Here is a 26,140-nt window from a genome sequence, read left to right on the forward strand (position 1 = left end):
GAAAGGCTGTGAAATCCTATCCTTAGTGAGGGAGAGGCTGGGATAGATGTGATCAAATGGTTTGGAGGCATGTAAGTGCCCGGCAGAAATCAGCAGTAGGGAAGAGAAAATGATGTAGACTCACTGCAAGGCTGCAGAAAGGGTAAAAATTAAAAGATGAAAGTGAGTCTCATCACTGTTGTGATAACATCATGTTTTGATTCTTTTAAAGAATATTCACAATTTTTGTTTGTGATTTAATCAAGATTTGTCCACAGCTTAAGCAACAGCTTCACAGTTTTATTGACGCTGAACTTCTGTCCATCTCATGCATTTATATAGTAAACTCCAATAAGGAGTTTACTATATAAAAAAACTGTAAACTGTATAACTTGCTGTCTGATTAGTACGGTGATGGTCTGATCTCCATCAAGATGCCTAGGAAATGCTGAAATTATAACTACCATAAACATATTGATGACCAGGAAAGACATTCTTAAAATGCACAGTCACAGCTGCACTTTGAAACGAATGTGCTTTTTCACACTGGTGTTATCTCGGATTCCTCCTTGAGTGCAATCTCATTGCAGCAGACATTTATTTATGTTTTTAAAACCCACCTGTCAGATGTCTGACAGCATAATAAGATGAATGACAGCCAGTAGGATGAATGTCCTGGCTAGTCTCCAGAATGAGATGGCTGTCCGCTGTACAAGAGTATACATTTTCAAACAGCCTACAATCCTCTCGGTGATCTGCTTTTCTCACGATACAATTTCCTAATAAAATTATTAATCTTACTCCAGATCTATAAAGTAGCGTTATTATCTATTATTTACTCTTTTGCTATCATCTTTAGGACCTGTGGGGCAAGGCTAGGACTTCATTTCATTTAGTCCTAAAACAAATATCTGCACCAAAGAACTTTTGATGTAAATAAAAAAACAGGAGACAGCAAAAAATGTGGTCACTGAATACGAAATGTACATCATTCTGGAGACTCAGCTCTTTCACATAGAGTTGGTCTACACAGATGATCAGACTGTTCATAAAGTGCTGGGGTTACAAGCAGGTCACCTTTTCATGACATCCTTTAGACACCAACTATGCAGAAAAGGGCACCCAGAAAAGAATATCTTATTGCTTACCCCTGTGTCCAGTACCTTTGTCTGCACTATCCATCTTCAGCCTCAGTTATACAGTAATTTATGAACCAGGAAAAAGAGAGTAGCCCCATGAATAGCAGAACTAAAGAAGTTTGATGTCCTATGGGTTCTTGTGACTGACTGATACTGATGCCAAGGTGCAAGCTCAGACTAAGGCTTACATGGGATTTTTCCCATGGAATTCAGTGTTTAATAAGGCATAAGTTCCCACTGAAAATTTTCCTCACCTGGGGTGCTCATATGATGCACCTGTAGGATCTCTCTTCCTTTTAAATGATTATTTGTATGTCTTGTAAGAACTTATCTATTTTAAGTCTGCCTCTCTGTCAGCTATGGTCGAACCTGGTTATCAGTTTCAGCATTATCCTAATTTCCATAGGAAAACAGACCAAACTTGTTTTTAATTTTTCACATTTTTATTTTGACCAAAGATTCCTCTCCTGAAAATTCATATCTGCCTTGCCTCCAGGAACACCGCAGTACAGGAGCAGTTGAGGCAACAACAGAGTCTCCTCCTCTGATACAGCATCTTTTTGTGATGATGGCTTAGGCTGGAGTCTTTAAACGACACAGGCTGTAGTTTCCACAGCCAAAACAAGACACCGCTCAGCTCCCACTGTTTGATGCAGCAGCCCTTCTAACAACAGGCACATCTGTGGCAGCTGGGGCAGGCAGTGCCTGACTTGAAATAAATTTTGCAGTTGGCCATGTTTCAAAGGGGGTTTTTAACAGAAAGCAAGGAAATTTCATATTGTTAAGAAATATGACAGCCACTTGGAGGTGGTAGTGAGCAAAGGTTTTAAAGAAACTAACATTTACCGTCAAACCTAACTATGATAAAAAATTGAAAAGTGAGAGCTGCTGGAAGCCTATGAAATGTGCTATAAAAGCAGGTGCCATAAAACTGAGACGATATAAATTTGCAGACTAATTTGATTGCTAGTGCAGATGCATAGCAGTTAATGCTCTATGGTTGATACATTAGTGGCAACTGCAACAAGTCTGGCTTGTTCCATTTTCAGTAAACAGAGCATGAGGTTGGCTTTAAATGGTCTGTTTACCAGAATAGACTGAACATATGAAAAATTATTCATGACGAACATTTACAACCCACCCATGTCATTTATATCATTTGACCACTCAACATAAAAGGTTTATTGTTTTTGGCAAAATAAGCTGCAAACATCCTTAATTGGGATGCAAATTTAATGCACAGTTTAGCACTGTTGACAGCTAAAAGGCTCATATGGACATTTCCATACATTTTTCCACTTACGTTACAGATGGTGAACAGCAGATACACAGTCAAGAACCAAAATGATTTCAAAAGTGTAGTATTCTTATTTCACAATTTTTATATGTTTGTCAATATCACAAGACTGCCTTTAAGATTTTCTTTTCTGGCAAAATGTACAAAGTGAACAAATTGAGTTTTGTAATGAAATCAAGTAAGTGAGAAATCTTGAAAAGTTACAACTGTCTAATATTTCTCAGGCTAACTGAAAAACAGCTTCTATCAAATTCTTTGTACAGGTTTGATAACTCTTAGCCTCCACTACCTGCCCACTTACAGAAAATCCTTCAGTTAAATACCACAAAGTATTGTCGAATACTTCTATTTTCCAGTCGCTGAAGTGAAGCTCAATGCATGTAAATGCCCGAGACATACGGTTGTCTAGCACAAGCCAGATGAGGTCTGATCTGTACCCTGTTAAATTCCGGCTAAGATTTGCATTGATTTTAATGGGAGTTGATCAGAGTTATTGACTCTATCTGTACGCACAGAACTGTCTATGGCGCTGATGCCAGCTGGCCTAGAGTGTCCTGTTAACTTTATTAGCGCTGTTAAACGCTATTACCATTCAAAACCGACTGGCTGCATGAAACCTGCCTATTAGGAACGGCTCCTCGTCTGCGCAAGCTCCTAAGCCATACCCAGGAAGAGTGTTGGCTGGCCCGGGCCAAAGCTGTGCCAGGGAACACTTAACAGCGCAGATGACTGAGTTTCAGTGATGCTGCTCAATTTACTAGCAGAGACGTAGCCACTGTGCAAGCCACCGTGCGAGCCACTTTGCACGGGTCGAGCACAAGGCAAACCTCTCCACTTACTTGCAGTTAATGCAGTCGAATTCTATATTGATTAAATTGTCTTTTCTTTCGATAGTATGTACAGGACAGCTAGGCCACTGGCTGACACCACTGAAGTAATTTCTCTTTTGTTGCCTAGATGTATTTAAATCTATGTTGTAGATGTTAACAATTCTCTGTATCACACAAAATCTGTGTAAAGTGCTAATTTCTCTCAGATCATAAAGGCTTGAATCTTTTTAATCATGTAACATTTTTTCCCTTTTTTTTTAAATCTGAAAGGCTGGGAAAGCATGCTTATGCCAAATACTATTACTATTCTTCAATTGCTATGCAAGAACACTTCAGGATTTCCACAGACGTTGCACGCAAGGCTCTTTGTCCTTATCTGCACATGATTCTGAATGTTCTGCATAGTAATTATAATTTTTTCATCTTTTGATGAACATAAATGTGTTTACTCAGATCTTAGTATCCAGCTATGCTTCTGCCTTGAATTTTTAGAATGTGTGATTGAAGCACATTGTAAAATATGCTTAAATACCCTAAAACAAACTTGTAGAAACTTGTGGGTTAGCTGCTCTTGAACAATTCAATTTACTGTAATGATCTGCAAATAAGAAGTGGAGCTTTTCTCCATTTACACAATGTTGCCAACAAAAATACCAGGCTACTCAGAAGTGCAGGAAAAAAAGAGGTGTTACTTCACCTGGGAGTAGAAATTGATCCCTTTTGATGTAAATTGCAGCTTCTTAAATGAGTATCACTACGTATTACACCTGTGACTGTTTAACTGTCATCATCTAAAAATCACATTAATGAAAAAACAGTTCAGTGAGTAACGTACTGGACTCATTAATAAACCATTAGCTGTTCCTCACACAGTCATTTAGAAAGGTGCCAATATTACCACGTCTTCATTAGTAAAATTTCCTTTTGTTGTAAAGGGAAATGTTTCCTTTGTTGTGTAAAGGAATATATATATATGTTATGTAAAGGACTAGCAAATAAAATAGCTTCAAGTGAAATTACAGCTATAAAAATTTTTTTTTTTAAACTTAAACTACATAAGCCCCTGTCCATGACCCTCTAAGTCCTGTTTTGGGCTGGCTCCCTCCCATATGGATAAACCTGCCCTGCCTTCCTTCAACACTAGGTCGAACTCTCTTTTGAGTAAATAGGCCCAGTACCTGGCCAGAATACTCTCTGCACTGCAGCTCTGCCGTCTCCTCAAGCTTGGCTCCTTGCTTTGTGAATATTGAAAGAAGTTCTAGAAACTGATTTTTCTTTTCTAAGCCAGTTTACCACAAAAAAGTGCATATGTACCTAACATAAGCATAACATACCTTTATCCTGATTTGTGAGTTTTTACATTGCTACCTTGGTATAAAGGGAAATTCATAAAAATGAGAGTTCAAACATGACTACTTTATTTATACTCAGATTTGCTTAAAAGGTGAGAAGTACAAATCCTTGGTTTGCTTGCATTAAAATTCTACATATATCTGCAAAACAGAGAGCTAGGTTAGTCACTATTTATTACTAAGTACTACAGCTTTGCACAGAAAAATACAGTATTAATTAAATTGCCAAACCTCTTGTCTGTTTGTCTATTGCATTGTATGAAGAACTTACTGTATTGACTGGAAGAATGTTTTTGACATTGAAGTAGAATCCAAAGTAAACCATGTTAAAAACTCCGTGACGGCCCAGTGTTGCAGTAAGACCTTTGTTGAGTCCTTGGAAGCCCAGACCATCCGTTTTAATGATCTGCCGAGCTTGAACAAAGCTAGATGGTTGCTACACAAGTGAAGCAAAAGAAGGAAGAGATCATCTTTACAAAAAGAAAACAATAACCATAGCGTCATTTCAATCCTGTTGACAAACACAGTGTTGCCAATTCTTGTAATTTTATCTTGTCTCACCATATTTGTTATTTTCCCTCTCCTGTGATCATGTAAAAATCACAACTTTCATTAAAAAAAAAGACTCCTAATTTTTCTGATTGCAGAAAAAAGACAAAAGCATGACTTGAGTACCGTAAAAACTAAGGAACCCTAAAGCAAAGGAAAAAGTCTTAAAATAATAATAATAATAAAAAATAGATTTTATAGAGCAGCATGTTGCTTTGAATGTGTGAATATGGGAATAGTTTCTTTTTATCATTGATGTTAAGATTACAACAGATGAAACCCTTACACAACTAGAGTACATAACAACTATTCTGGACAATAAAAGATAAAAACAGCTTCTCTAGTAAAACCAATGGCACAGGAACATGCATCGTGAGGGAGCGATAAGAGAGACAGAATTGGAACAGGAGATTTTTGAGCCATTATGGCTAGGGAAGCAAGTCCTTGTGAGCCACAAATTAGAGTGGCAAGTGAGGCTATAAATATTTGTGGTGAAGATCAGTTTGGCAGTTTCCAGATTCAATGTCAGGAATAGGGTCGAAAGGTTAAAAAAAGTCATATATATTGTCTAGGAACCCTTCTGGATCCTCTGAGACTCTTCGTACTGTTAAGAATGCAAACCATCGCTTTAAGACACTGACTTTTGAAGGAGTTATTGGGTACACAGCACTTTTTAAAACCAGATCACATGTGAAACTTTCTCCTAGTGTTGAAAATCTTGAAAAGAAGGGTTTTTTTGTTTGCTTGTTTTCTTAAACATCCAACTGGAAATCCTGTTTTGCCCTCCTAATGAATTATTTGACTTAAAGAGTGTAGTTAGATTTTGCAAATTAGAACACTCGTTTAAAGTCCAGGGTACAGATTTAGGAAATTGACTTTAGAAATCCTGTTTTGAAAATAATGCCCAAAAGACAGAAATCATATCAGTTAGTCAACTTCCATTTAACAAAAGGCAGAACGGAAGAAAATTCCTCAGAATCCACTTATGTAATGATCAATTCCTCAGACAGGATGTGCCTGACTGCATACATATTTGATCTATTTTACAGTATACCGTCATACTCAAAATCAGGTGTTCCCCTTCTGAACATTTTAGATTTCTTTTTAGCAGTATTATAGAAAAGCTCCTTTCAAAAAGTTACTGACTTCAGTTTGGCTTTCTCCAAAGCATAAAGCCAGTTCTGGGTAACCAAATACTTAATTAGAAAGGCAAAACATGATTTCCACTAGGAAGCTCAAACATGAAAATATAGATGAATTTTGACTACAACACTGTGAACACTGCTAATTTCAATACACTTATTTGTTTAATAGCTTTCCATTTCAAAATATCACTGTGGTAGATCAACAGCATCAGCCAAATGATGCCTATTATATCTGACACAACATGTGACTGCTTATTTAGGTGACTGACAAGTTTAGTCTTTAATACTAAGTTTCATTCTGTTTTTTCGTATTTGGTAACTAATATTATCCTGTTAATCTTCTGCATACACTTTACTATAGTTTACTTTGCTAACTACGCCCAGGGATTCAAATCAGAGTCTATTCTAAAACGTAGATACCCAACATGGAATCTGGTCCAGATACTAGCAGTAACATCCATTCTTATGCACAAAAAATGAGGGTTAGATCTTTAAAAAATAACCAGTGGTTCTGAATAAAGTGATTGAAGCTGAATACAGCTGAATACAACTTTCAGTAGTAAGGTATCCCCTGGTCTTATCTTGAATATGGATTTACCAATGACTGAGAGGGGAAGCCTATCACTTGCTGAACACCTGAGTTGGGATTCATCAGTCCAAATGTAGATACCTGCAATGTTTACATCTACATCTAAGCTACTCAAAAAGACTCTCTTTTCAGTCCTTTAGCCGTAAAGACGGCTTTCCTAGACAGCACTTCACCCAAAGTCCTCATCTAAAATGTCAGTTGATCAAGCCATAGAAGTTCTGTGTTTCATCATTGATGATGGAAGAGCCTTAGGATGACTAATTCAAATGGAGGGATTTATTGTATAAACATCTGGAGTTTAATTCACTTCACACAACTATTGACTTGTACTTAATAGAGATCTAGTCAGTGGAATCTGGAGTCAGATTCTTCTCATCATAAAGCAGAAACTTGTATTTGTTTAATTAATCAAAACTCTTAAGTCAGGTGAGAAGATTTTTATTACCACACCAAGTTTCTAGAGTCAGTGAGTTATCCATGGCTACAGGGGGAAAAAAAAAAAAAAGAAAACTAAACAACAAGTTGTTAGGCTTTCTACCAATTTACCTTAACAAAAAGTTACCGTTATTTTTACCTGTAGCAATCCACATTACAAAAGTGCTGATACGTGATTTATAGTGGCCTTCCTCTTTAAACCTATCAGCCCTAGAAAGATGATCTGATACCACAGAATAGTTCAGCTGTCACCGTAGTGTGTCAATATTTGCTTTGGGGGTGTGCAGGAGCCTGGGTGTGGGTGTATGTGTTCATGCGCTTCCTTGTTCCTTTTAAACAAGATATATTTATTATTTCAATACAATAGTCAAAGAAATATGTGAACTGCATTAGGTTTCATCATATAGTATGAAAGCTACACAATGGGATAGGTACATACTTTACTTAAACCTTTTAGAAAAACAGTGCATGGTAATGAAATGAGTGTACCATTGCCTTCCGCTGTATAATATAACATACACATGCTTCTCCCAATAGGCTTGAGTTTACATGCTTTCGAGTGGAATCTTCTTTAACATATTGTTAATGAGAAATTGAGATCATGGTAATGAATTCACTGGAGTTTTCCTGATTTACAGCAAAATGTGAAATTCTAACAGTTTTTTTTAAAGGTATATTAAAAATTGATATGTCTGTGATTTAACTATCTTTGTGACTTAAGAATTTCAGTCCCTTGGATTTTTTTTCATTAAGGCCAATAGACACTTTTATTTATATTTGAAGTGTAAACTAGGTTCCTAGTAGAGCCCCAATAGCATTCTTTTACAATTTTATTTGTATGATAATATACTATTGTTTGGATTTTGTGAAAATTTGCATGTAAATTAAATTCAAAGAATATTCACCTAAAACAAAACAACTCAGAAAGCTTTTGAACAGTTACACTGTGATTATTGGAGGTTTTCCTGAAGGTCACCAAGGAAGGAATGTTGTAATTAAAGTAAGTAATTGCATAAAATTAACTAAAACACCCCAGACTTTGCTATAAAGTTTGCAATAGAGAAAAAAATTAAAACGTATGAAACAAAAGGATATATTGGTCTCTTGCAACTTTACAGGAACTAGTTTGCTCAAAATATAATACTGGTGTAGTTATACTCAGAACCACAGGTTTTATTACGATAGGTTAATTGTATCTTCACAACTGTGAGGCAGAAAGGTCCAGCATATCTCCTTAGTTTACCACTGTTGGAGCAGTAGTAGTCCATAATTTTTTCATATCACCTTCCTGAGAGAGAGATCCTCTCACACATTGTTTTCTCCCACTTTCAGTCTCTCTCCTTTCAGGGTGCTAACCTTTTTACTCCTGTACCGTATTAGCTCTCTGTTTCAGTGGCTAGGCTGCCCATGGTTAAAAAATGTCCAGGATGGAGACTTGGAGCAACCAAACATCTCTTTCGCATCCATTGAGTCGCACAGAAATTTACCAAATGTTTTAAGATTTATTCTGAAAGAGAATGTTTCTCTGGGTAAGTTATGGAGTAGGTATCATCTAGTCTATGATATTTGGAAATCAGCGGAAGTATTTTGCCAGGGTATACCTCAGGATCTTGGCCCAAACAGCTTATTTAAATGGCCAGGTGATAAATATCTTTACTGTGCACCCCCCCAAAAGGTGTGCAGGTGAGTGCTACAAGGCATGCAAGTATTAACTCAGTCAAAACTTAATAGTAGAATGCGCAAAAATCATGCCTCACCAGGGATTCAGCCAACTTTTCATGCCATGCTTATGTGATTTGGCACTCCTGCCACGGTACAGCTAATTTCTCAAAAGATTTTGAAAGAGCTGATTTGACAATTGTTAGTTGTATTCACTGAGAAAAGAAAGAAGAAACTGTGCGACTGCCTTCCCTCACTTTAGCCTGGAACATTTTCTACGCTAAAATTAATTGAAGCTGGTGCATTCCTGGGAACACTTGATTTTGGTGAATCACTGTTTTCCAGTTTAATCTTCTTCCCCTTTCAGCAGTACTCAGAACCGTGGACAAAGTCAGTTTTTGCACACTGACTTCTTTGAATGAAACAATATTTGAATAATAAAACCCTGGACGTGAAACAGGAATTTAAATTATCGGTGTGCTTTATTGTATAACTGTTTACCGGTTTGTGCTCATAAATGTGAAGACCTATCATGTAAATTATTTCATCAGGACTCTGAAATCTACCAGCTACATTTTTAACATAACACACACCAGCTGGACCCTGACTAGGGCGTGGGGCCGTGGTGTTTTACACTAACCTTCAGGGCTCACCTGAAGTCTGGAGCCTGCTGGGGCTCAGGTTCCTACTTCTGGATTACAATTCCTCACAGTCCTGGGCTGCTGATTACTCTGGAGGGATGAACGTGCGCTTTGGGCACAGAACATTTACGGTGGAGATGCTGACACTGCTGACAATACTGTATGCACCTCTCAATATCTGAAGGCGTTGTCTACTGAGTCTCTCCTCTAGCTTTTTTCATTTCTGTGGGAAAGTCATTTGCATCAACCCAATACATTATAGACATTCTGCTTTCAATATGAACTTTGAAGCGCGTTATGCCTAATAAAGTAGAAAAAGAAGAACGGAGCAATTCTCATACCTCTGTGAAGGCATTCCGATTTGTCTGTAAGGTAACCTTTACTACTTCAAAAGGGTTAACCACAACTGCCTCTGTCAAGCCAGATCCCAAGCCAGCAATGGCAAATGCCTAGGAAAGTTAAAAGTAAAGTTAAAAAATTAAGGAGTAAAATTTCCCATACATCAGATTATGAAACTGAATAATACAATGCAAACTGTGAGATTACAGGAATGCAGCAGTACTCTATTATTAAACAACTTTAGTCCTTGATTAGATGCTGACAGTTCATGAAGACAATACGAGAATAGCCATAAACCACATTCCAAAAAATACAAAATAAAATGTCATAGCACTGTCAATGAATTATCTTTTCAGCTGGAAGAAAAATTGTGGTACCAATTTATTACAAAAACATGGAAAAACAATGCCCTCATGTTATCTTTGGGTGGAGTCTGAATAAAACCACAAACACAAATGCAGTTATGCAGCACTGGAAAAAATAAAAACTCTGCACTGAGCATTAAGCATACAACACTAACATATTAACTTAAAAAAATAAATGTAAGAAATTCAAATAGTGCAGTACTTAAGCAAATTGCATAAGTAGAAGAAAAGTCTTCCTATGAAAATATCAATCCTGAAAAGGTTTATAGAGAAATGAGTAGCACACATGGAAATGTCAGCATCCTTTGCATGAATGAATTAACTCCATTTACTTAGAAGCTTTGCTTTCCATCATGACACAGCATTTAAAAATACCTTAATTCATTTGTAACAGGAAAATAATACTGAAATATTTAGGTCAACTGAGAAAATTCAGAGGGGTTAATTTTTGTGATAATTTTACACATTTATTGCCTCCATTTAATATCTCCAAATTTTCTAGGGGCTGAAAAGAATCCAAGGGCCGAAATACAATGTACTGAGTACATTTGCTGAAATTCAAGGAAACCAATGGTAAGGAAAAAACAATAGTGAGAAAAATAACTTATTCAATAAAGAGGGATTTGAGCAGGGACTCTTGGAGAGCTCAAGAAAGAGAAGAATGGTAAGTTAACTGCCTTTGGAGAACACTGTGTTACCAACAAACCTATTTTTTCAACATGAGATGGGAACATAGCCTATCCCTTTCATCATCAACCATGAGACTGAATTCAGCGGGAAGATGTTGCTAAGTATGCATTTCTCTTTTAACAATAAACGTTTTCTTGATACGAGGAGGCCTGTTGAGGCACCATTTTGATAAATTCTCTTATCAATGTTTTCCAGGGACAAGTCTGTTCTGCAAAATGGTTTGTTGAACTGGCCCCTTTAATTTTGGGCTCCTTCTATGGAGTGAAATGGATGGGACTGTTCAGTATACACATATTAAATTAGAACATGAAGTCCTGTATCCATACATACCAGTCCTGGTGGTAATGATGCATATCCTAGTAGCTTCTTGTATTGTTCAAAGGTGAAAAACTGTAAATAAAAGTTAGACTGAAATGGTGTTGAAAAAAACTTATGAGTTACTTATGCAAATGAGTAAAACCAAAGTACAGTGGAGCTTCACTACCTCATATCCTGAGTAGCCGTGTGCAGTTCTGCAAAATAAACATAAGCCACTTTTGTTTCACACTCTCTGTAGCAGTTAGATGCGCAATAGTAGACAATTAGGCTTCAGAACTAATTTTATTAGTGTATCGTGCATAATAGCAGCGTAAATGCAATTAAAGTAATGTTTTATGTAAGAGTTCGCTTACAACACATAGTTTGTGTTTTTAATTTATACACTTTTCTTCTAGCACCTATCTTTCATATACTGGTGTAAATGTAGTAGCAGATGCTAATTTCTGCCAAGAAATCACCTTCACGTCTTTAATACACTGCAATAACTTTCACATTTCTCAGATATTAATCTACTCCTCATTAGAGAGATGTAATTGCAGATTTTGAAGATGGAAAGTCTGTAGATTTTTATAATTTTTTTAAAATAATTTTTTATAATTTCAAGAGACACATTTCTTTTAGTTTTTGCTCTTTACAAATAAATCTTTCACCCAATTGTCTGCTTTCGGTCAGTGGTGCTCAGAAGTTCTGAGAATTTGCAGTTCCTTAGAGGATGAGTTTTGAAAGCTTTAATCTTTTGTTTTTGAACTTCAAGAAAGAAATAAGAAGCTCAGTTTCACCTGCACCAACATGGAGAAGGGCAACCATCTGTAAATGATTCACTTTGCAACCTAACAATTCTTGCCACCCAAATCCATTAATTTTCAGAATACTTTTTGTGAAATCTTCTAAAAATCAAAGTGGAATAAATCAACAGCTTTGTTCTTCCAAGAACAGTGTGGAGAATAACCCTGACCGCACTGAAGCCAGTTAAGAAGTTTCCCATTGACATATGCAGACAAACTTTCACTGCCTGTTTCCTTGTCTGTGGACACAAAGTCTAAGATGCATCAATCAAGGTATACTCTAAAGAAAGGGTATTTGTTACATTTTATAAATTATTGGTAAGATGCCCTCTGAAATATAGCACACAATCCTGGCTGCCCTTGTTCAAAAAAGACGAACTCAGACTACAGCATATTCAGACCAGGGTTACTGGGACCAGAAGGAGAACTTAAAGATTTTTTTAAGAATGAAGACTGGAGGGAAAGAAATGTTTGCCTTGTTTAGTCTAGCTGCTGCAAGAGGCTGCAAGAGAATGAAAAACAAGGAAAATAAAGATATGTAACATAAAGTAATTGGGTATAAAAATAAAAACTACTCATAAATAGAATGTGGCTTGAAATCTGACGAAGCTTCCTCACAACCAAAAGAGTGGGGTCCTGAAACAGTCTTCCAATAAGAATAAAGGGGGAAAAAATGTTAATTACTTGTGAGAGTTTGATAAGTTTATGAAGGAGATTATAGAATAGCAGAGGACTAGACTTGCTGACCTAAGAGATCCTTTCTAGTCCAGCTCTTCCATGTACAGAAAATCTCCCCAAACCCCATTTTGTTTCAAATTCATATTCAGCAAATATATTGCTGAAGCCACTGAAAAAGCACTTCAGGTTGATGCCACATAGGACAGTTCTGAGGGCAGTGAAAACCATCTTCTAGCATGAAGAAAGAGGACAGCAGAAAATCGTGCAGGTTATAAAAAGTAGACATCTGAATTCCATGTAAAATGAAAGATATTGGAGGTATTATTCCATGCAATTTTCATTCATGGAACAACAGAAGGTCCGTAACTACAGCTCTCTATTTGCGAGTCCTGTAATTTGTCCAAAAGGTATTCACGACTTTGTGTGTGAAAGGAAAGTGGCTTTTACATGGCACGTCCAGTATTGTGGGACTGAACAATGAAAACCTGCCACGGCTTCACCAAGGCTGCATCAGTGCAGGTGGGTATCTACTAGAGCAAGAGCTGTCACATCCCTGTATAGCAAAAGTAAACAACCAGAACCTCTGACTTTCCTGGCTACTTTCGACAGTTGACCTCTAACACTTGACTAGTTTAGAGCAAGCTGATTCAAATGAAGGTGGGATCCCCTGAAAGTCTGTGCATTTCGCTCCCACACGTGAGGCCGTGATCCCTCACGTAGCACCTGCCCATGCATGTGACTATCAAACTGTTTCACCATGAGAGGCAGGCAATGGGAAATGAGGTCAACGGAGACGTGGGACTCGTGAGAAACATAAGGGAATAGAGTTTTTCAGACAAAACAGAAAGACTGGGTGACCTGTGCTGGGCCTCAGCCAAAGAAGACAAGCTCAGTCCCTCAGGGCTCAGTTACCACAGACTGATCAGAACAAAACAGCCTTTCCATAAGCCACGTGTACAGGAATACAAGTAATACGCACCACATTGTCATTTTAACTTGTTTAGAACTCTGTCCTATGGCAAAGTCAGTAACGCTTTTCAGTCAAGACCTGCTTCAAATGAAAAGTGACTAGAATCGCATCAAAACCATCAGAGAACTGGGTGTTAATGCGTTAATAATGCCACCACACGTAAACCAAGAGGGAATGTGTGTACATAATGCAAAACTGGGATGTTGAATTTTGAAAACTGAGGGACTGATACTCTGGCCTGTAGACAGATACTTTTTTTTTATTCTCAGCAGGGATTATTATCTCATTTCGCAGAAAAGGTCCTAGAATCAGTGCCCAGATTTTAACTGCCCTCCAAGTAGGGTACAGATTGAACAGTAATCTTGCAAACATCCTGCAAATATCTTTAAAATTGTTGTACTGGCCTGCCCAATAATCAGAAAAGATAGAAGTGTTACTTAGGCTGTAGGGCTATCTTTTTGGATAACTGAAGATAACAGGCAAAAGAAAGTCTCTGAGAAAGTGTCAGTTGTGGGTGGGTGAGTTACTGCACTGAACTAAATTAATTTCTTATTGTGATAAAGTTTGCTTTATTCTCTCTCCAGCATCTTTCTACTCATTGTTACCCTCCTAACCTTTAATGGAATTTCTGGTATTCCTTAATGTTTTCCATAGTGCTACAGATCTGTAAAATGGTTGTAATAAAGGCAGAAATACATTACCTAGCAATTTTTTGGTCTTAAAAATGTTACCTTAAAAATCAATAGCTTCCTAGAGTCATAAACAAAATAACTACTTAACAGTAACTATGTTTTATATCATTTTTAAAACAAAACAAATAATAGCAATAAAACTCAATATAAATGTTTCTCGGTGTACTAGAGTGGCTAGTACCCATACAATTTTGCCAAAAAGTATCTAACACTATCATATGGATTTGTATAATGTCTGTCCACCCAAAATGTTTTTAAAAACACAGTGTAATTTGTCTTTTTCTCTACAGTTGTATTAAGTTAATAGCTTTGCACAAAAAAAATCTCAGAATAAATGTATCTAAAACATGCTTTTGTGTATATAATAACCGATATTGTCCATCTGGCAAAGATACACTTTAATTCAAGTTACACAGAAAATAGCCAAAGTACTTACCAGATGTCTCAATAACTCTAAGGTAAAAATATATGCTTGAAACAAGATGTCTGGGAACACATGAACAATATAAATTTGCCCCAAAAGTTCATCTGTTAACCATTGTATTGGCATCATCACTTCTTTCCTCCAAGTTCAATCTAACATAAAGTTATAAACTTTGACTTTTTGTCTTCCAGAAATACCAGCTTTCTTTTTAGAAGGGAAATAAAGAGAGAGAAAAAAGAAATAGCAAGACAGACATAAGAGTGCAGTTGACTAAAACTGAAGCTGTATCTTCAACACTTTGCTGAATAACTGGGGCTAAGTAACTTCATTTTAGTAGCTTTGTATTTATTTGCAAATATCCATACCAGATAAATGCAATATTCCAGTAGCACAAGTACATTTCTTCTTAGTACAAAATCTCCCTTGTCCATTCTCTATACACTTTTATGAGCTATAAAAGACACTACAACACTTTTTTCAAAAAAGTTCATTACAAACACAAACCAAGGCTGCTGACACTTAGAAATTGCTTCTCTACCTTTTGTGCTTTCTCAAGTCTCAAAGCCATAGGCATGGACATATTCTTCCTCTAAATCTTACTAGTCAGTTTGGCAGTGGAAAAGGGACATCTTGGGGCCTGTTAAATTGAGGAAAACTATTAGAAGAATAAAACGTGGAGAGTGAGCCAAAGGAAGGAGTGACTTTTCTATTGGGGTCATATTCAAATAAGGTTAGTGGAAATTTGAGATAAGCTGGATTGTCTTCAGATCAAAGCATGGGTACAAATTCCACTTTGGTTGTTAAAAATTAGAATCATAGAATTGTTTAGGTTGGAAAAGATCTTTAAGATCATCAAGTCCAACCATAAACCTAACACTGCCAAGTCCACCAATAAACCATGTCCCTAAGCACCACATCTACACATCTTTTAAATGCCTCCAGAGATAGTGACTCAACCATTTCCCTGGGCAGCCTGTTCCAATTCTTGATAACCCTTTCAATGAAGAATTTTTCCCTAATATCCAATCTAAACCTCCCCTGGTGCAACTTGAGGCCATTTCCTCTTGTTCTATCCCTTGTTACTTGGGAGAAGAGGCTGACATTCACCTCGCTACAATCTCCTTTCAGGTAGTTGTATGGAGCGATAAGGTCTCCCCTCAGCCTCCTTTTCTCTGAACACCACCTGTTCCTGTAGCCACTTCTCATAAGACTTGTGCTCTACACCCTTCACCAGCTTCTCTGTCCATCTCTGCACACGCTCTAGTACCTCAATGTCCTTGTAGTGAGGGGCCCAAAACTGAACACAGGATTCAAGGTGCGGCCTCACCAGTGCCGAGTACAGGGGCACGATCACTTCCCTACTCCTGCTGGCCACACTAGTTCTGATACAGGCCAGGACGCTGTTGGCCTTTTTGGCCACCTGGGCACACTGCTGGCTCATATTCAGCTGGCTACCAACCAACAGCCCCAGGTCCTTTTCTGCTGGGCAGCTCTCCAGCCACTCCTCCCCCAGCCTGTAGCGTTGCATGGGGTTGTTGTGACACAAGTGCAGGACCCAGCACTTGGCCTTATTAAACCTCTTTCTACCGGGCAGCTCTCCAGCCACTCCTCCCCAAGCCTGTAGCATTGCATGGGGTTGTTGTGACCCAAGTGCAGGACCTTAGCCTTGTTGAACCTCATACCACTGGCCTCAGCCCATCGATCCAGTCTGTCCAAATCCCCCTGTAGAGCCCTCCTTCCCCCAAGCAGATCAGCACTCCCACCCAACTTATCATCTGCAAACTTACTAATGGTGCACTGAATCCCCTCATCCAGATCATTGATAAAGACATTGAACAGAACTGGCCCCAAAACTGAGCCCTGGGGAACACCACTTGTGACTTGCTACCAACTGGATTTAACTCCATTCACCACAACTTATTGGGCCCGGCCATCCAGCCAGTTCTTTACCCAGTGAAGAGTACACCTGTCCAAGCCATCAGCAGCCAGTTTCTCCAGGAGAATGCTGTGGGAGATGGTGTCAAAGGCTTTACTAAAGTCCAGATAGACAACATCCACAGCCTTTCCCTCATCCACTAGGTGGGTCACCTGGTCATAGAAGGAGATCAGGTTAGTCAAGCAAGACCCGCCATTCATAAACCCGTGCTGACGGCATGATCACCTGCTTGTCCTGTGCATGGTGCGTGATGGTACTCAGGATGATCTGTTCCATAACCTTCCCTGGCACCGAGGTCAGACTGACAGGCATATGCTGGCATATAACATCTCACACTGAATTGCTTCAGTATCCATTTCTTAGAAGGACATTACTGTCCTGCCCTATTCTATCACTGAATTCTTCTTATTTAGAATATAGCTGATGTCTCAAGGTCCTCCTGGTGTCCTAGGAACAACATAAAATTTAAAGGAATAATGTAAAGAAGTAAAGGATTCAATGACTTAATTAAAAAACATGTTTAGCATTTAAACCTGATTCTCATGGTTGCAGAAACACTACTGATCCCTCACTCAAATGCCCAAGAATTAGGTAGAAAGCATCCCACTAAGGGATGCCCAGTAAGACATTTAAGGAGCTATGAGCTTATGACATACAAGAGGCTGAGAGAACAGAGTCTGTTTAGCCTGGAGATGAGAAGACTACAGGGATCTAATTCCGAGTCTTCCAATATCTAAAGGTTCTACCGAAGATAAAGTAATACTTTCACAGAGGTCCACAACAGAAGCACCAGGGGCAATAGGCAAAAGTTGCAACAGGGGAATCTGGATTGGATATAATGCAAGTTATTCACAGTGAAAGCAATTAAGCACTGGAACAGGAGCACAGAGAGGCTACAGTCTCCATCTTTGAAGATTTGCAGAACTCACCTAGACAAGGCATCTGAGCAACCTGACCTAACCATGAAGTCAGCCCTGCTTTGAGCAGGAGGCTCACGAGGTGACCTCCAGAGATCCCTCCCAACTTAAATCATTCTATGATTCTATAATTATATTGAATATTGTGGGGTTTAAGTCAATTTAATCAATTTGAGTAAGTGACTCAAGATTTCTTAGTGCCTCAGGTTGGTAGGAGAGAAATCAAACCTGGGTTTGTATGCTGGAATCCAAAAAGCATGGTCATATTAACTTTGAACTATTTCAAATGAAATGAAATGGAGAGACAAAGGAAACATCACAGTCCAAAGAAAAAGAGTTATTAGGAATCTTCCAAATATCATCCATCTATTCTTCAGTGCCACTTTGCTATTAGATAGAACTTTAGTTTTCTTAGTTGTATTAAATAATTTTGAGATAGGTGACATATGTCATTTGCATCTAATATGCCAATGCAAACAAGTAGATGACATTACCAGAACTCCTTTAGGATTCTGTTACAAGGTCACATCCTGTCACTTTATACAAATATTATTCCTTTGTAAAGGAATTGGAATGTGAATGATTAATTGCAGACTAAGAACCAGAATCATATGCAGCCTTTTTAGAAAGAAACAAAAAAAGAAAGGAAAATCAAGACATTCTGTATAGTTACTGCTTTTAGACACATTTGGTGCAACCACAGGAAACTTCAAAGTTTTGAAGGAAAAGACAAAGAAACATTTGCTTGTAACACAAATGGATGCTCTGACAGATTTAGAACTTTAAGATGAGGTTCTTAATGAGTAGGTTTTAATTAAAAAGGTTGCATGACAACTGAAAAAAATTTATGTATTGATACACTTTATCTAGGAATATTACTAAAATAATGCTCTACGGATCAACACAAAGGATAATAAAAGAAAAACATATAAACATTTGACAGAAAATATACTTTGATAGGCTAGCATCTATTTCAACTGTAAGAGAGCTGGAGTAAAATGTTCATTGCATAATGAAATTTGTACCCTTTACGACGTTCAATCTGAAGAAAGTGAGAGGATGGAGTAGAGTGCTCTTTGGAGGACAAGAGAACTCCGGGCAGCACTTCAAACCTACAGATATACTACTTCATGTTACTGAGTAAGTACTTATTAAGAGTGGCTTCTTGTGTTAATTTACTAAGCTAATCTGAGTTGTTTTGCAAGTTGCTAGGTGTTTTCAGTAAGACAAAATGTCTAAACCAGAGATAATTATGAGACTAAAATATCACGTAAAAAAACAGTCTAGTATCCAAGAGCCTTATCCTACACTTCTTAATCAAGCACAGTTTTATTGTGCTATCAACAGGAAAGTTTCCTCATAGTAAAAATCAGAGATTAATATGCCAAATAAGTTTAAGATTCTAATGTCAATCAGTGGGGGAGAAATAAAATGTTTTACAGCTGCCACTGTCCCTACTCATATTTTTAAAGGAGGAAGTACGGGGTTTTTACCTTTACTGCCCTTTTGGGTGTCTCGGCCAAGATGGGAGGAAATATTCCTTTGTAGAAGCCAAGCAATCTATTCAAGAAAAAAAGAAATTATTTTTGTATGGATAAACAACATATCATTACCATACTGCCAATTCTATTTTAACTTTTGAGTAAAGCGATTAACCTTTCAGCATACAAACAAATAATGATACTCTTTGCTTACTTGTTAAGAAACTAATGTGCTACCAATTCTATTATGTGTTGCTGAGATGATATAAAAAAATCAGCAATGAATAAGTAAAAATTCAATCCATTTTTACTGAATAGACAAGAAATTGTATTTAAAGGAGAGGAACAATTCTGAAAATGAAGGGGAAATATTATTTCTTTTTTTAAGTTTTCTTGACAGAGCAATGGTAATATTAAAAACTGGTCACAAAATACAGATTTGGAAAAAAAGTGACTTCAGCAAGCTGCGTACAAAAAACCTGCATGCTCATCTTCAGATACTAGGTTAAGGCATCTTTTAAAGTTTAGTTTTAAATATGCCTCAAAATAGATGAAGGTTTTTTTTTTGACAACTTAGTTTTAGCACAAGTTAGCTATTCACAGAGCCATAAAAGAATGTATGTATTTCACCTTGGAAAAAACATTTGGGCAATATCTTGCTACTGTACTCATTCAGGTCTTTGCCGCTCTTTTACGTGGCTCCATAAACACCTAATGAGTTTACAATCGCTGCTCACTTTTGGAGCTGGGCTGAAGTCACAGATCCACTTGTTGCAATGCTTTGCTTTGCATCATCTGAATTTCATATATATATGTATATATACATATAGCCTGCTACAAGCACACATGGCATTTACAGGCAGCCTGAGCTCTGCTTACAAGGCCAATAACGCTAGGTCTTGGGAATGCTTTAAATGACATGTAGTTCTCAAAATCCCCAGATGTGGTAAAAGTAGACATGTCTGCTAGATGTCCACATTAGCCTAGATAGTACATGAGGAGAGTTCAGGAAGGCATCTAATGCAATCGGCAAGAAGCTATCTTGCCAGCCAACAAGGGTATACCTTACAAGTTATCAACCTTCAGAGTTTACACAATTCTTTCAGGACTGTAAGAGGATTATACCTACAGAAAAAACCACTTCTTAAAGCAGAGCATTTGCATCTTTTTAAAATGTTGAAAGGTGGTGATGTTGAAAGGTGGTGATTCACCTTTCTAAAACAGCCTATTACTTGGAATATTTTTGCAGGGTGTGGAAGAGTCATCACATCAACAGATTTTTCTATAGTTATCCTGTGCACATCAAAGGAAAACAATTAAATTCATATTCCCCGTGTGAATGTAAAATACCACAAATGCTATACCATTTTTTCCACCCTTCTTTTAACGCTTCTCTGGAGTTCTCTTCTTTAAGTTGCTCCAATATAAATAAAATAATTTAGGCTTTGTAAGATGCTCCAAAGTGGGAGTATTGCTTATCCTTCCTCTGAAGTAAGCAAGTTATGAATTCTAGTCCATGATAAAAGGAAACTCTGAGCATTTTATACAATGATGGTTTCATGAAAAAACACTAAAAGTCCTTAGGTAGGATATTTCAGGAATTCAGCTGAGTCATCTGATGTTTGAATTTCCCAAAAGTCTCACTTTCCAAAAATAAACATATATATACACATAAATATATCTATATCTATCCACATAGATATGGATATAAATATAGATATCTATAGATATGTATATAACAATATAGATATACTGGATCCAGTCTTAGTCTTTAATGGTTCATACATATTCAGAATTATTCTTGCTGATTCAGCAAGCTATTGGAATGTTGAGCAACTTTAGGCATGTAATTCATACAGTTTAATTTGAGTTCAAACTGAAACTGTGGTCCAAGTAGGATCAGCTACAAGAACACAGATCCCTATAAACACTTTCTTCCTTTCAGCTCAGCCTGAAACACTGTAAACATATCTACAACAGGTATCCCATTTAGAATTTCTAGTACTCCATCATGATTGGTATTGGAAACTGAAAAGTGCTCTACTGCTCTACTCACAGGTGTAGCTCTGACTACAAAAATGAGACCCAAACTTGGTCCAGATTTCTCATTAGTAAGAGACGCATAAGTAGAGAAATATGCAGTGTAAAGCAACAATTCAATTCTAAAAAGGCACAGCAGCATTACCTAGCCTTATACAGCAGTATAGGTTGCTTTTCCATGTTGCCTTCTTGTATACTCAAATGTATGCAGCTATTGAGTATATAAACCTCGTGACATTCCCATGGTCTCTGAGGATCTCATGGGAAACTTTTCAGAGAGAACGTGGAGGTGAAGGATATACCAGAAATTTGAGCAACAGATCTGCCATCTCAGCAATCTTGTGAGGCAAGTAATCACTTCTAAAGGGTAATCCACCATTCCATCACAGCCCGGTGTTGAAATACCAGTAATTCAGATGATCAGCAAACCAAGCGGTGGATTGTTTGAAAATTCTAGAGAAATGGGAACCGAAAATATGAAAAGCAATTATCCATTGCTCCTGAATCACAGAAGGGTTGAGGATGGAAGGGACCTCTGGAGATCATCTGGTCCAAACCTCTGCTCAAGCGAGGCCACCTAAAGCTGGTTGCCCAGGACCCCATCCAGACAGCTTTTGAATATCTCCAAGGATGGAGATTCCACAACCTCTCTGGGCAACCTGTGCCAGTGCTTAGTCACCCACACAGTAAAAAGGTGTTTCCTGATGTACAGGCAGATCCCCTTGTGTTTCAGTTTGTGTCCATTGCCTCTGGTCCTGTCACTGGGCACCACTGAAAAGCACCTGGTTGCATCCTCTTTGCACACTTCCTTTAGGTATTTGTGCACATTGATGGGATCCTCCCCAAGCCTTCTCTCCTCCACACAGAACAGTCCCAGTTCTTTCAGCCTTTCCTCATAGGAAAGATGCTCCAGTCCCTTAATCATCTTAGTGGCCCTTCACTGGACTCATTCCAGTAGCTCCATGTCTCTCTTGTACTGGGGAGCCCAGAACTGGACCCAGCACTCTAGGTGTGGCCTCACCAGTGCTGGGTAGAGGGGAAGGATCCCCTTCCTCGACCTGCTGGCAACATTCCTCCTAACACAGCCCAGGATACAAGTAGCTTTTCTGGCTGCAGGACACATTGCTGGTTCATGTTCAGCTTGGTGTCCACGAGGACACCCAGGTCCTTTTCTGCAAATCTGCTTTCCAGCTGGTTGGCCGCCAGTATAATACCAGTGCATGGAGTTGTTTTTCCCCAGGTGCAGGACTTCACACTTCCCCTTGTTGAACTTCATGAGGTTCCTGTCAGACCATTTCTCCAGCATGTCAAAGTCCATCTGAATGGCAGTACAACCCTCTGGTGTATCAGCCACTTGTCCCAGTTTTGTATCATCAGCAAACTTGCTGAGGATACACTCTGCCCTATCATTCAGATCATTAATGAAGATGTTGAACAGACTTGGATCCAGTATTGACTACTGAGGTACACCAGTAGTTACTGGCTCCAAACAGACTTCATACCACTGACCATCATCCTCCATGCCTGGCCATTCAGCCAGTTTTCAATCCACATCACTGTCTGCTCATCCAGTCCATACTTCAACAGCTTCTCTATGAGGATCTCATGGGGCAGAGTGTTGAAAGCCTTACAGAAGTCTAGGTAGGCAATGTCCACTGCTCTCCCCTCATACACCAAGCCAGTCATTTCATCACAGAAGATTATAAGGTTCATCAAGCATGACATCCTCTTTGTGAATCCATGCTGACTGCTCCCAGTCATTGGCTTGTCCTTCATGTGTCTGGAAATAGTTTCCAGGATTAATTGCTTCATCACTTTCAAGGTAAGGCTGACCAGCCTGTAGTTCTCCGGATCCTCCTCCTTGCCCTTTTTGAAGATAGGAGTGACATTTGCTTTTCTCTAGTCCCCTGGCACCTCTCCCTGTTGCCATGATCGTTTAAAGATAATTGAGAGTGACCTTGCAACGATATCAGGTAGCTTCCTCAGCACTTGTGGGTGCATCCCATCAGGGCTCATGGACTTATGTATGTCAAGTTTGCTTAGGTATACTCTAACTTGATCCTCTTCCACCAGGTGTAAGTCTTCCTTACACCAGACCTTCCCCCTCTCTCCAGAGCTTTGGATGTCTGAAGGCTGGTGTTGCTACTAAAAATTGAGGCAAAGGCAGCATTCAGTATTTCAGCCTTTTGCATGTCCTGTGTCACTAGGGCTTTTGCCCCGTTCTGCAGCAGTCCCACATTTTCCCTAGTCTTCTTTTCACCACTTAGGTACTTCTAGAATGCCTTCTTGTTGCCCTTGACATCCCCCACCGAGTTCAACTCCAGATGGGCTTTTGCTTTCCTAACCACATCTCTGCATGCTCAGCCTGCCTCTGTGCTCCCACATGTACCTGTCTCTGCTTCTGCCTCCTGTATACTCCCTTTTTATGGTTGAGTTTCGCCAGGAGCTGCTTGCTCAACCACACAGGCCTCTTGGTATTTTTGCCTGACTTCCTGTATGTTGGGATGGACTTCTCTTGAATGGAGGTGCTCCTTCAATACTATCCAGCTTTCCTGGATCCCTCTTCCCTCCAGAGCCTTATACCATGGGACTTTTCCAAGCAGATCCCTGAAAAGGCCACAGTCTATTTTCCTGAACTCCAGGGTTGTGGTCTTGCTTTTTGCACTGCCCTCCTCTCAGGATCCTGACCTCCACTATCTTGTGGTCACAACAACCAAGGCTCCCTTCGACCTTCACATTCTCAGTGAAGCCTTCTTCATTTGTGAGTATGAGGTCCAGCACAGCACCTCTCCTCATTGGCTCCTCTTTCACGTGTATCAAGAAGTTATCATTAATGCTCTCCAGTAACATCCTGCATTGCTTACGACCTGCGATGTTGTCCCTCCAGGAGGTATCAAGGTGGTTAAAGTCCCCATGAGGGTCAGGTTCTGCAAACACAAGGCTGCTTCTACTGTCTGTAGAGGGCCTCATCTGCTTGTTCTTCCTGGTCAGGCAGCCTACAGTAGACATCCACTACAAAGTCACCAGTGTTGGTCTGCTCTTTAATCCTTACCCATAAGCTCTCATCATTCACCCTCAGGCAGAGCTCCATGCATCCAGCTGCTCTCTCCCATAAAGGGCAAATCCCCATCCTTGTCTTCCCAGCCTGTCCTTCCTAAAGAGTCTGTATCCCTCCACTGCAGCACTCCAGTCATGTGAGAGCCGTCCACTGCGTTGCTGGTCTCTGGGATCTCAACAAGATCCCAGCCCTGCAGCTGCACACAGATCTCCCATTCCTTGTGTTTACACCCCGTGCTGTGTGCCTTAGTGTGCAGGCACTTCAGAGACACTTTCTTCCTTACATGCAAATGTTTGAGGTGATGCCACTTAATCCCTGTTTTGTTAATTTTTCGTTCCTCGTTGTTCGCATCACCCCAGGCGCTTTGCTTGTCAGCCTGTCCATTGCTCCCTCAGCGCTGTGGTAACTCTCTCCCTCCCTTATGGTTCCTGGTTTATAGCCCTTTTTATCAGGTCAGCCACCCTGCAGCAAAGATACCTGTGCAGAGATATCACCGTGCATGTCACGTCAAGCTGATCAGCTTATTGCAGCCGTAAGGTCAACACTGAAGATTTTCTGCTGGAGAAATCTCTACTGTGAATGAGGAGAATCTGCAGAGCTCAGCAACTATATTCATGGCTCTACAAACCCCTAAAGTTTTAAGACATCTGTTTCACTACTTTACTCCTACTTTCGTCGTCATGAAAAACAGGCAGGAAGGAGTTAAGGTCTAATCCTATGGAACATATTAAGTTTAGAAATCTAAAAACACATGAAAACTTTGAGGATATACATCCATATATGCAATATGTAATTCAGTAAACATGGCAAGAACGAGCTCAGTATTTAATTATGAACTGTGGAACTGTGGTTTAGGGTTTTTTTTCTTCCTCATTTGAAATAGAAACAGAAAAAAGGTTAGTAAGCACAGCCAGTGAGATGAAAGGGATAAAGGAAAGGAGGAAGTAGAAGACAATCCCATCTCATCACTGCCTATTGTCAACTGACTAATTTTTTGCATAAAGCATAGTCTCTTTTTTTAGAACTTTGGTGGTGGTGAAGGACAAGCAGCTGCTCCCAACTTTCACAAATAATGCTTTACAAATCATGCCCGTTAAAGATACAATTATTTGCAATCTTTGCAGAATAAGCTATTTACTTAATTTTAAAAAACTAGCATGATAGTAACAAAAACTGGAATGCTTTGTCAGTCAGAAAGTACATACAACACAATGATCTTATACTTCTCCTTGGTCAATAACACTGAGTTAGCCTACTTGCACACGGTGTAGGAAATTTTTCAAAGTCAGCTAATGAATGGTGATGACATTTCACATTTGAAAGATATTATCACCTGGATTGAGGCCTTCCTTCATAAAACTGGTGTTCAGAAAACTTATGGAACAGCAGCAGCAATCACTGCAGCGTGTGATAGAAGAGAGAGGACGTGACATCATATCCCTAGCTAGAGACACTGGAAAGAACAAGTAAATCTCTAACAGAAACACAGCTACATCTTATTTTGTTTCAGCATTAAGGGTCTAAATGAACATCACCATTCAATTGTATTCTGGGCAACAGCCCAAACTCATCTTTGCAGCAGTTGATTTTGAAACATTACAGTCAATCATATCTTCTCAATTTGTTCTTTCAGGCTTTCGCTATCCTTCTGGTTTCCATTTCTTGTTTGGAAGCCTTGAGTCATTCACCCTGGCAAGACGACCAACCTAAATCAGTTATTTTCTCCAAATTATACTGAAATTGGGATCTTGCTTAGTTTGTTGTTTTCTTCCTCTGTCTTTCACATAATTTTCTCTTTAAGGATCTAATAAAGCTGATTGAAGGCATGAACA

The 26,140-nt window shown here is 38.8% G+C and overlaps 1 protein-coding gene across 1 annotated transcript in view; it reads right to left on the bottom strand.

The window, feature by feature from the left end:
• Positions 1–4,868: 4,868 nt before the first annotated feature.
• Positions 4,869–26,140, bottom strand: part of SLC25A21 (solute carrier family 25 (mitochondrial oxoadipate carrier), member 21) — a gene marked incomplete at both ends in the record, with an annotated part of 53,730 nt that continues 32,458 nt past the window's right edge. Inside the window, 4 exons of the mRNA XM_010288469.1 lie at positions 4,869–5,033; positions 9,957–10,064; positions 11,340–11,399; positions 19,223–19,289. Of these exons, the coding sequence (XP_010286771.1) occupies positions 4,869–5,033; positions 9,957–10,064; positions 11,340–11,399; positions 19,223–19,289 (400 nt within the window). The remainder of the gene's footprint in view (positions 5,034–9,956; positions 10,065–11,339; positions 11,400–19,222; positions 19,290–26,140) is intronic.

The sequence above is a fragment of the Phaethon lepturus genome, unplaced genomic scaffold (genome assembly GCF_000687285.1).
Source record: "Phaethon lepturus isolate BGI_N335 unplaced genomic scaffold, ASM68728v1 scaffold1806, whole genome shotgun sequence".
In the NCBI taxonomy this organism is placed as follows: domain Eukaryota; kingdom Metazoa; phylum Chordata; class Aves; order Phaethontiformes; family Phaethontidae; genus Phaethon; species Phaethon lepturus.